The following is a 12,532-nucleotide window of genomic DNA, read 5'->3' on the forward strand; positions in this document are numbered from 1 at the left end:
ACTTGCGTTGAGATGGCTTGGATCCTTGTGCCGTCGTTCAGGTGCAACGTTCTTATTGGTGTAGTATACAGGCCTCCGAATGCAGACACCTCAATTTTGGAATCGCTGCACGATTTTCTTTACGCCCATAGTAAACGCTACACTCATATTATCTTGTGCGGTGACTTTAATCTGCCCATGATCAACTGGGACGATCTCTGTGCTCGACCTTCTTGTCAGCACGCAGATTTGTTGATCGATTTGGCATTTTCTTTTAATCTTAGACAGGTAGTAGGAACACCTACACGTGTCACTTCAAACTCGCGAACTATCCTCCACATTGTTCTTATCTCTGAAGCTGTCAGTGAAACAGGATTTACTGTAGAAGTTTTACCAGGCATATCAGATCATGGTGCGGTCCTCTTTAGAAGCAATCTACCGCAAAAAACGCTACGTTGTCCAGACAAAGAATTCATGGATTTTAAGAATGCGGCAGATGAAAGTGTACTAGACTACTTAGAACAAGATTTCGACACTTTTTCTCAAAAATTTATCCAGGGGGAATTCAGTGTTAATGATTTATGGTTGCATTTTAAACACACAGTCCAAGAATGTATGCACAGGTACATTCCAACAAAGCGCAAGAGAATGGTTCGCAACAACCCTTGGATCACTCGAGACATATTGCAGCTAAAGCGCCGCTTAAAACGCCTGTCACGTTCCAATTCATCTGTCGACCGTTCTCTGCTACAGTCAATGCGCACAGAACTTAGGAACAAAATAAAAGACTCAAAGTATCATTTCTTCAATGTTAAGCTGCACCATTTTTTTACTAACGCTCCAAGGAAGTTTTGGATGCACATAACGGAAAAAAAGGATCCGGTCACCAAAGTTAGAGTGAATGATACCGAGTCAAGTGATAACCAGAATATTGCCGAAGCGTTCAACGAGTACTTTGCCTCGGTATTTCTACGCGGTAGTGATGACAATAATCCAGAATTTTCAGGTTCTGGCTGTGAACTTCCGGACCTTTTTGTTTCTGAAGAAGGTATTCTTTCGTCCCTACTAAGCATAGATATAAAGAAATCTGCTGGTCCCGATGACATCCCAAATAATTTTCTTTTTAGGTACGCAGAGTGGTGCGCAAAATATCTGTTTATAATATTTAATGAAAGTCTAAGGCAAGGTGTCCTTCCTAATGATTGGACAGCAGCAAAGGTAATACCCATTTATAAGTCCGGAGATAAACTCAGTATTACTAATTACAGACCCGTTTCTCTTCTGTGCACCGCTAATAAGGTGATGGAGCACTTTATTTTTAAGCACGTGATTAGCTTTCTAGAAAATAATAGTTTCTTTTCCGAAAAACAACATGGATTTCGGCGTGGCCTATCCACAGTTACACAGCTTCTACACATTACCAATGAGGTCATGGCAGCGCTGGACCGGGGCGGGCAAATAGACGTGCTTTTTCTCGATTTTCAGAAAGCGTTCGATCGTGTTTGTCACAATAGACTAAAACTGAAGCTACAATGCGTGCTAAAGAATGAACAAATTCTCCGCTGGCTTGACTCCTATTTATCTAACCGAACACAGTACGTCCGTATAGGAAACTCAATTTCTCTACCTGCTCCCGTACTTTCCGGTGTACCGCAAGGTTCAGTACTTGGACCCCTTCTCTTTTTAATTTATCTAAATGATTTGACCTTTGATTCCCCGGTACGATGCCGGTTCTTCGCAGATGATTGCATTGTGTATCATAACATTCAATCACTGCACGATCAGACTGCCATACATGATTACCTAACTGCAATCAATAATTGGTGTCAGTCCTGGCGCATGAACTTAAACGCGTCAAAATGCACACACATGGTCATTACAAGGAAGAAAACACCATTAATTTGTACATATAAAATCAACAATGTAGCAATTAAGCCGGTTGACAAATTTAAATACCTGGGTGTAGTAATTGACTCGAAGCTAACCTGGAATGCTCATGTTGAATATGTCGTTTCGGCGTCGCTAAGGAGACTATGGCTACTTAAACACCGGCTGAAGCATTGCACTAGTAGGACTAAACTCGCTGCCTATACGACACTCATTAGACCATTGCTCGATTACGCCGATGTTGTGTGGGATCCCCACACAAAAACTGCCATCAATAACATTGAAAACGTGCAAAAGAAAGCCCTTAGATTTATTTATAATACTTACAGTAGAAGAGCCTCGGTCACTGAACTCAGAACACGGTCCGGCCTCCCAACATTAGAATTTCGGCGTAGACTACATCGCCTACAAACGTTGTTTAATATAGTTAATAAACAAACAAAAATGGATTCCGACATCTACATCAATTTTAATAAGAGAAGAGAAACAAGAGGCAAGCATAGCAAAACAATTGTGATGCCACAGGCTAAGACTAGCGCTTATCGCTTCTCGTTCTTCCCTCGAACTATAGCAGAGTGGAATGCCCTACCGCAAGAAGTCGCCAATATGACCTCGGTCGAATCCTTTGCGTCTGCTGTGCACTCTTTGCAATGAAGTATGTTAATTTTAGAGTGTCCAGTCTCCTGTTTTTGCAGTTTGCAGATGTGTTTTTTTTTTTTTTTTTTTTTTTTTGTTCTTTTTAATGTTCTTTTTTGTAATTTTGTATAAGCTGCTTTTGCCCGCGCAATAATCTGTATTGCAAGTCATTTCCTTATGTTTTCTTGTCACTCACATTCTTGTTTACCTTGATTTGTAGTGCCGACTGTACTTACTCACTCCTGCTTGGACTGCCAAGAGGCAGTTGGCAGTATCAAATAAATAAATAAATAAAATAAATAAATAGATATTAACTTCATGCTGCATCATGATCGGACGTGTTGGATGTTCAAACCTCGTGGCGAAAAACTATTGTTACATTCATTACACTCTAAACTTGTGAGACGTTTCATTGCTCGCCTTTCAATTCTTAATTCTCAAGAAGTCTTGGCTGCGCCTCATGCTTGAAAGTTTTTCACAATAGTGCAAGCAGCTGGAATACGCCGGGTACCCTTCCCATCTTCTTGTGTCTGTGGCTTAAGGTATTCTGAAGAAAGTATATCAGAAAAAAGCGGATGTTAGTCTAGAGACCCCGTGTAAGAAGAAAAAAGTTGTCATCATCACTTACATTCATATGCTGTTCCATAATCTAAAAAACGTTGCCCAGAGATCGGGAGCTAGAGTTGCTTTTTTTTTACTCGAAATCAATTGATTCATCTATGCTCTAAAACTTCGTCAGAAGTCTAGAAGAGGATAGACTGCATAAATAAACAAAAAAATTGTTAGTTCCATCCAAAACGTAGTCTATCAGATACTTCTCTCTGCCTCTCAAGAGAAAGGAGCGCAACTTGTACGAGCAAAAACAGTCAGCAGGGAGACCTGCAGAGAAAGAAAAAAAGCGCACTGATCCTGAAGCATCAGTGGAGCCAGGTGAAGAATACAGCTGTGGTGGATCGTGTGACGCGAGCCTGCTCCAGGAATGCAGAAAGCTGCATGCCACCGCCACTGGGGACAAATGTCGATCTTTCTGATGTTGAGCAATTAACATTCGCATAGTGCCACTCAAGCGAGGACGAATCTCCGGAGGCAATCTACGCAAATAGGCGAGTTCTGTTCCATCGCGGTGCTACAGGTGAAGCTGCCATTAATGCTGCTGTGTGCATTCGAGGAAACAAAGTCAAGGAGATAGCTGTAAAGTCGACAGAAGAGGTAATTAATCTTCTTCAGGACATTTCGAAATTCAGCCTGCGTCCTGGCAGCGGATTGAAGCCTATTACCAAGACCTTTCCCTCCTACAATGGGCGTTACTTAATTTGCGACGAACTGTATCATTATTTCTGATGCAGCATGCGTATAGCCTGCAAGTACTTGCGAAAGTTAACTCAGAACACCCTGTCAAGAAGAAGAAAAAATTAAGAAACAGACTTCAAAGTCTCGAGCAGTTTGTCGTACGAAGGATAATTAGGGTGGCAAAGCTGGTGAAAGCTCTATGTCGTGTTTTAGGCAAGACAACTGAGGCAGCATAGCTCAGACAGGAACGGCTTTATTCCGTCATAACGGAAACGAAAGAAATGCGCTGCGGTGGCTGGCGCAGCGCGCTTTAATAAGCCACCTTATCACAGTGGCAAGGGTGAGCGGAGAGAGCGTGGCTGAGGCGAAGTAGTTCCGCAGCTTTGATAACACTTCGCGATACCACATCCCTCCGCACTTATTTACAGTTCAAAACAAATTCCTGTTCACGGCACATAGCGGTCGGGTGGTCTTCTCTCCCGAAGTGGGTACCGCAGTTCTGCCGGTTCTGTATCCGAATGGCGGTCTTGCACTCCAGCCTGTTGACGGGGACGCCGGCAGGACTCCGCTTGCTCATCAGATTCCGGGTATGGCGCCGGAGGAGCAGATGTGTCTTCTGGAGCCACTCGGACGATGTGGTTCTTATGGCGAACCCACTGAAACACACCTCTAGGAATTACGACACTTAAGCGGTACGAGACTGGACCAGTTTGCGCCGAAATGGTCGCTGGAAACCATTTTTCTCCGCGCCTGAAGTTCCTGACCTCTACACTATCACCAACCTTAAAAAGTCGCTCTTTGTGATAGCATGACTTACGCCTTAAGGTTTGGTCAAACTGCTTAGCCGATACTTTTGATTGAATTGAAGGTTTTACAAGATCCAACCTTGTGCGAAGACGTCTGCCAAGCAGGAGGAGTGCAGGAACTTCCCCAGTGGTTGTATGAGGAGTGTTGCGATACGCCAAACGAAAATCAGCAATAGCTGAGCGTAGGGGTACGGACGGATTCTTACGCAACGCAGACTTGAGTGACTGCACGAAGCGCTCAGCCTGTCCATTGCTGCTTGGATGATACGGCGCTGTGCGAACATGACGGGTGCCAACGCTGCGCATGTATTTTGAGAACGCGTCCGATGTGAATTGTGGACCGTTATTCGATCAAAGCGTCTATCGAAAACCGAAACGACAGAAAAGTTCATGAAGACGGTCAATGGTTCTCTCTACGGATGTATCTTTCAATTCAAACACTTCTGGCTACTTAGAATGAGCATCTATGACTATCAAGAGCATCGCACCTCTGAATGGGCCTGCGAAGTCGACGTGAACCCGTTCCCAGGGCCGGCTAGGCCACGCCCATGCATGAAGCGCAGCAGGGCACGCCGTTTTGCGCTGCGACTGCCACGACTTACATGCACTCACTTTCTGTTCGATGTCTCTGTCAATTGTTGACCAGCACACGTAACTTCTCGCCAACTCCTTCGTCCTGACGATTCCAGGGTTCCCCTGGTGCAGCTCCTCAAGCAAGACCGACTGGAAGCGCTCAGGAATGACGACACGAGTTCCCAGCACCAGGCATCCTTGCTGCAAAGACAACCCCAAACGTCTGTAGAAAAACAGCTTCAGTAAGTCATTCGGAGCGCGATTCGGCCAGCCGCTCAAAATGTACTGCATGACTGCTTTGAGTACAGGGTCACGACTGGTATCGCGTGCTATGTCACGGCAGTTTACTGGAAGCGAGTCAAAACGCAGAACGTAGAATTTATCTTCCGGTGCTCCATCATCATTGCCATGCAACGGCATGCCGCGAAAGGCAATCAGAGTCTGCGTTTTCTGCTGACGACTTGTACTTGAGCGTGTAGTTGTAGGCAGATAACCAAACGGCCCAACGCTGCAATCTCGCTGCAGCTATCGTAGGAATGCCTGATTTGGGCCCGAGAACGGTGAGCAATGGCTTATGATCGCTTGCGAGGATGAATGAACGGCCATAGAGGTAGAAGTGAAACTTTTTCACACCGAAAATTAGGCCGAGTGCCTCTTTCTCAATTTGGCTGTAGCTAGCCTCTGCCTTAGTCAATGTTCTTGATGCGTATGCTATTGGCTTGCCCATACCATTTGGTAGGACGTGAGAGAGCACGGCTCCGATGTCGTATGCTGATGCGTCGCAAGACAGCTGTAGTGGCAATCCGGGCTCGTAGTGGGTAAGCACGGGTGGCACGGACATCAACTTCTTAACTTCAACGAAGGCGTCGTCGCATTCCCTGCTCCACACCCAGGGCACATCACTGCGTAAAAGCCTGCTGAGTGGTGCGATTACACTGGATAGGTTTGGAATGAACTTTCCATAGTAGTTAACTAGGCCAAGCAGGGACCGCAGCTGATGCTTGTCATTTGGCCTCGGTGCCTTTGCAATAACTACCACTTTGTCATCGGCTGGACGCACGCCATCCGCGTTTACAATGTGACCGAGATACTGAAGCTGGTCGTTAAAGAACTGACATTCAGGCGTCTTCACCTCAACTTCTCTTTCTGACAAGCGTTTCGGAATAGCTTCGAGGTTACGCAGGTGCTCTTCAACAGTCTTTCCCGTTACGAGGATGTCATCAATGTAACATGCAACCCCTTCGAGTCCTTTGAGCATGTTATCCATTGTCCTTTGAAACATTGCAGGAGCTGATGCTATGCCAAAAAGGTAGGCGGTTGACGACATACAACCCTCTGTGTGTATTTACCATCAAGTATTCTTTCGACCGTTCGTCCATTTCTACCTGCTGGTATGCTCTGTTGAGGTCAAGTTTCGAGAACTTCTTTCCTCCCGCAAGGATTGCAAAAAGGTCGTCTGCTCTTGGAAGCGCATAATGCTCAGTGTCTAGAATTGGATTCAGTGTGACCTTGTAGTCACCGCACAGTCTTATCGAGCCATGAGCTTTAATGACCGGCACAACCGGCGTAGCAAACTTGCTGCTAGCCACTGGTGAGATAACGCCAAGCTTTTCTAGCTTCACAAGTTCCTGTTCTACTGCCGAACGTAATGCGAATGGCACAGTCCTTGCCTTCAAAAATCTAGGCTCTTGATTGTCTTTGAAATAAAGAGCAGCTTCCTCACCATTTATCTTGCACAAGTCTTCGCTGAACAGTTTCGTGTAATTTCGTAGCAAGGCCTGAAGTTTCTCCGGCGACTCTTCGGTCGCACAAGGCAAACTCCTAACGGCGTTCAGCTCCCAGATACGGCTCCAGTCAAGCCGAATCTTCTGTCACTCCCGCCCCAGAAGTGAGCGTCCGTCTTGTGGCACCACGTAGAGCGGTAGGCGCTGCTTTTGGCCGTTCGTTTCCACGTTGACTTCAAGCACTCCAATGGGCCTGATTACTTCACCTGCGTACGTGCGTAGTCGAAGACTGGTTCGTTGCGGGTGCAAATCTAGAAAAATCCTCCGGCAGTGGTTGCGTGAAATTATCGAGACAGCAGCTCCGGTGTCCAGCTCCATCTGTAACGGTACACTTAACTTTGACTGTCACCATAAAAGGCACTGCACGTGTGTCTAAAGTAACGTCATTCAGAGCAAGTTTTGTGTGCCTGTTGAATGAGCTTTCTGTGAGCGTTTTCACACGTCGCGGACGACTTCTGCAAACTCGTTGAATGTGTTCCTTCTTTTGGCTCTGATAACAAGTTGCTTGCGAATGCGGACAAGATGCTGCTCCGTGCTTGGGCGAACCGCATGGATAGCATGCTACCGCCTTTGCATCGGGAGTTGGCCTTGAGCTAGGCATTTTATGTATATCGGCATTCCTTTCGTGCACTACGTGCGCTTCTGTCGCATTTCGCACTGCTGCTTCAAAAGACAAGGCACGCTCGACAGCTTTTTGGAAAGTTAGGGCATTATCTTCGGCAAATAAATGCCGTTGGATGTCGACGCGCTGCAACCCGGAGACAAATCGGTCGCGCAGTGACTGATCCAAGAACTCGCCGAAATCGCATGTCTGAGCAAGGTGTCTTATCTCGGCCACGAACTCCGATAAGGTTTCAGTTTCTTTTTGTGACCGGCGGTGAAATTTTGCTCTTTCGCCGATGACCGACGGCTTCGGAGACAAGCGATTGCGAAGTAGCGTTATGAGCGCTGCATAGGGCTTAGACGAGGGCTTATCCGGAATAGTCAGTGACTTGAGAAGTGCGTAAGTTTGTGGTCCGATCAAGCTCAGGAGCACGTCTACTTTTAAGTCTTCCGGAACCTTGTTAGCACGCAAATATGCTTCTAACCGCTCTTCATACGAAATCCAATCAGTCGTAGAATCATCAAAATGCTCAACTTGCCCGAAAGTAGTCATGACGAAGGCGTTCCCGTTGCTGTAGATGCTACAGTTCTTGGTCTTGTGCTGAAAGTCTTGAGTGGGCGTAACACCGGCGCAGATTCGCCATCCTCGTCGCCATTATGTCGTGTTTTAGGCAAGACAACGGAGGCAGCATTAACACTTCTTTTTGGGCGAGTTGGTTCAATTTTGGTTCATTTGGAGTTGGTTCATTTTTGCAGCATTGCTCAGACAGGAACGGCTTTATTCCGTCATAACGGAAATGAAAGAAATGCGCTGCGGTGGCTGGCGCAGCGCGCTTTAATAAGCCAACTTTTCACAGTGGCAAGGGTGAGCGGAGAGAGCGTGGCTGAGGCGAGGTAGTTCCGCAGCTTTGATTACACTTCGCGATACCACACTCCAGGTGAAATTAAAAATGAAAATGAACACCTTTCAAGGACAGAGTTTGAAAGAAGTGTTAGTGCCCTTCCTCTCAACTAACAGCTGGCTGTTTAAATATGTTTTAGAGGTTGCAAAACGCAAGTCAACAAAAGTGATGGCATACTCTGATGAGTGGATACTAGGCTTCCTAAGCACCAAAGAATGTCTATCAGCAGTTTGCCTGAAGCGCGGTGCGATTTGAAGAGCTCGGGTTCCCATCTTGCGTGCTTTAATTGGGCATGAATCCGAAAATTTCTAGTTCTACATACGTGTTATAACTTAGCTAAACATCCGAAGATGTTAAGATGAAACTATAGCGTGTATGAAAACGCCGGCGACAGCGCTCTGTTGCTCGCACACATGGTCCTTGGAGCCTAGAACGTGCGTCTAGTATAGTCCTCCATGCAAGCGCAATTGTTTGCACAAAATCGTCAGAAATCTTCATTACAATACGGCACGGCGGTAGCTTCAGCAGGATAATAGGGTATAAAAAGCAGCTTCGTTTCTACATTGGCTCAGGGGCATGAGCGCAGAACTTCGCTCAAGAAAAAAAACATCGTATCTGGGGTTATGCCAACAACTCGGCTACGAATTCAATATTACGACTAAACTGAAATCAAGACTTAAGAGCGGCTTCGCATGTACAAGGCACCTGACAATGACCATGCAGCGAATGCACTTCGAAGCGCACGGGCACACGCGTCGTCTGCTCCGTCGGCAGTGGCACTCCGCTTCACCGCAGCGCCCCCGCAGCGATCATTCAGCGGCCGCCTCCATCGGGGCCGGCGGACGAGAGACTAGCACTATTTCTAGGGACCCTAGCTTCGCTAAGTTTCCCTCAGTTTACAAGCGAAGCTTACCTGAACGGATATTTCATGTTTCTGGCTTTCCGAGGCCGTGTACCGCTTCGCTCACCAGCTCTGGTCACCGTTCGTAGACATCGCGGCGGCGGCAGTATACCTGGGCCCCCATGCACAAAGCAATCTTAAGACTGTCTTAGCTAAGTCCAGACTTAACTGGAGTCTAAAGAATAGGCCACTAGCATGGCCGCTTAAGACTGTAGTCAAGACTGGGCTCTAGTCCTGACTTGAATAAGTCGCTTGTATGATTACGACTCTAGTGCTGTCTTGGGTAAGACACAAGGACGCCAGGTGTCTAAGTAGAGAAATTAGGAAAATACAGGAATGCGCTGGCACTGTCCCTGCTGTAAGATGTACACATTCCGTCAATTTTGCGTTGTGTAAAATCCGTGCCATTGCTTTTTGCGGCTTAAGATTGTGTTACGAGGAAAAATGCCCCAAGTGGTTGCTGAGGCTGTTCTGAGAAGCCACTCTGGTGAACATGAACCCGAAGCGTTCGGCGTTCGGAACACGAGCCGTCTTAAATAAGCTTGGTCTTTCTAAAGACACCATTTAAGTCTGGACTTAGCTCAGACTTTATCGTGCAAGCCGGCCCTGTTGACTTAGCTATGACGTATAATGTTTTACAAATGAAGTCATTTGTTCTCTTTCAAGATAAAATCATCTTCCTAGGCCAGTCCTCGCGGATGAACGGTCATTGAATACGGGCGACTCGCGATTATACAAGCACGCTCTACACAGCAATGTGCGAATCATAGGCACTGTCGCTGTCATTTGCGTGGGTGCACAACCACCACGCATAACCGGCCAATGCAGGCACCAACCTGCTTAGTTTGTGGGAAGGCAGAGGAGGCGTGAAAAACCAGTGTGCTCCTTATTGCGGTCACAACATCCGATGTAGCATCCGATGTACATTTGGATAAAGCCTGCACGCTGACTTGCCCACTTGCGGGGAATAAGGCAAGTAGAATAAATGGTATAGTTGTCGAACTTACGTGGCTTTAGGACCTCTACCTCGTGCATTTTAATGCTCAGGAATGGACTCGAAACGTCAGACATTATCTATGTACTTCGTTTTACCACACCGCCATGATGCGCTAAGCACGAGATGAGCGAGCCAAGTTGGCCGCCATTCTTCATTACCGCCCACCTTGACCACCTTGACACCAAGACTGCCCCACAATGGCCCCACCATAGGGAACCATAACCACCATATCCACCACAGAAGCAAGACCACGCACCATGTACACCATTTTGCTACCATCGCCAGCATGGCGCCACGAAGTCGGGTTTATTGTGGTTAGAGTGGAAAATGGTGGCCAAGGTTCTTTTTCGGTGGTCATGATGTGTGCAGTATGGTGGTCGTGATTGAACACCATAAAGCATGCCCATCATGGACACCAAAAAGGGATCATGGCCACCATTTTTCCACTCTAAAGACCATAAACCCACCACAACAGATGATGGTTCTATGGTAATTCTATGGTGGGATTTTCGATAGGGTTGTGTATAATATTATTTTATTAGTTATTTATAATTATTTATAAACTAATCATTGATTGACATATGGCCATATAAGGGACGCATTTGCGCATACCGTGATGTTGCTCTGTGATTGGTCGAGACCTCTATGACATCTTCCCGTTTCGACCAATAAGAGCCACGGCAAAAGCGTGACACTTTTGCTGGCGACAGCGATGAGAAAATAAAGGCGTTTGCCATAATAACTGTAGGTGTCTGCAATAAAATATTGCTTGTAAATGTTCAAAACATTTCTGAAAAACACCGTTTTAACAGCATATATCTGTTTCTGGTTCTAATTGTACCCTTGATTTTATACGAATTTTTGTAGCGCGGCAGAGCGTACAGGCCTTGCTGTACCTCCGCCAAGAGTCGATCCAGTACTGCACTACTTCCGGGAGCGGCTAAGCGATTCCCCATTGCAGGAGGAAGGACAATGGCAATTCCAATGTGAGACCAACTAATATTTTTCACCCGAGCTCGCTGCTTTCGTATGATTCACACAGCAATCCTGTCATTGCCCCTGTCTTAATTTATTGTTGGGCGGCTCGTGCACGCAGTGACACTTGGGGTTACTTTTCCGTGCGTCATTGCGTGTGGGTCTATTATTTAGGGTGCTAGAGAATGGTTTGGTTAAGAATCTCCTCTGAGGGATGTGTCGTCATCTGGCAAACCATAGAACAAGTGCTACTACTGAAAAACGGTGGACCGGCGCTGTTTCTGCAAAAGCCGATAAGTGGCGCCTCTTGGGCACATATTTTTGATAGGATCGAACCGCAGTTCATTTTTTCGCTTCTCGGCCTTTGGCCAAGTGTAGCCCTTTGATCGATACTAGGCGTAGGGACTCTACTCAAGGTCTTGGTTTTTAGAACTAGCCTTTAACCAAGATCAAAAAACAGCGCGGCTACTTGGGACAAACAGAGAGGAGAATAACGGACAAGCGCTGACTAACAACTGAAGTTTATTCGAAAAAAGCACAGGTAATATACACTTTTCTTCTCAAGAACCAGGACGCATGCGCTCCGAAACAAGCATTAGTCTAATCATCATCATCATCATCATCAGCCTGATTATACCCACTGCAGGGCGAAGGCCTCTCCCATATTTCTCCACTTAACCCGGTTCTGTGCTAGCTGCATCCACTTGACCCCTGCGAACTTCTTAATCTCATCCGCCCACCTAACTTTCTGCCGCCCCCTGCTACGCTTTCCTTCCCTTGGAATCCAGTTTGTTACCCTCAGCGACCATCGGTTATCCTCTCTTCGCACTACATGCCCTGCCCATGTCCATTTCCTCTTCTTAATTTCTACTAGAATGTCGGTAACTTGAGTTATTTCTCTGACCCACTCTGCACGATTTCTATCTCTTAACGTTACCCCTACCATTTTTCGTTCCATAGCCCTCTGGCTTGTCCTCAACTTAAGTAGAACTCTCTTGGTTAGCCTCCACGTTTCAGCCCCATAGGTAAGTACAGGCAAGATGCAACTGTTGTATACTTTCCTCTTGAGCGATACCGGTAAGCTGCTGGTCATAATCGGCGAGTGCTTGCCAAATGCGCTCCATCCCAATCGTATTCTTCTTGTTATTTCCTTTTCGTGGTCCGGATCTGCGGTTACTACCTGTCCTAAGTAGACATAT

At 46.4% G+C, this 12,532-nt stretch overlaps 1 protein-coding gene across 1 annotated transcript; it reads right to left on the bottom strand.

The window, feature by feature from the left end:
* Positions 1–5,618: 5,618 nt before the first annotated feature.
* LOC146171048 (uncharacterized) lies at positions 5,619–10,014 on the bottom strand. Its single transcript, XM_084586525.1, has one exon. The coding sequence runs from the start codon at positions 8,109–8,111 to the stop codon at positions 7,158–7,160; it is 954 nt and encodes a 317-aa protein (XP_084442651.1). The 5' UTR covers positions 8,112–10,014; the 3' UTR covers positions 5,619–7,157.
* Between the last annotated feature and the right edge of the window lie 2,518 nt (positions 10,015–12,532).

This window comes from Amblyomma maculatum, unplaced genomic scaffold (assembly GCF_055883805.1).
Source record: "Amblyomma maculatum isolate TAMU_Amacu unplaced genomic scaffold, ASM5588380v1 scaffold_23, whole genome shotgun sequence".
NCBI lineage: Eukaryota > Metazoa > Arthropoda > Arachnida > Ixodida > Ixodidae > Amblyomma > Amblyomma maculatum.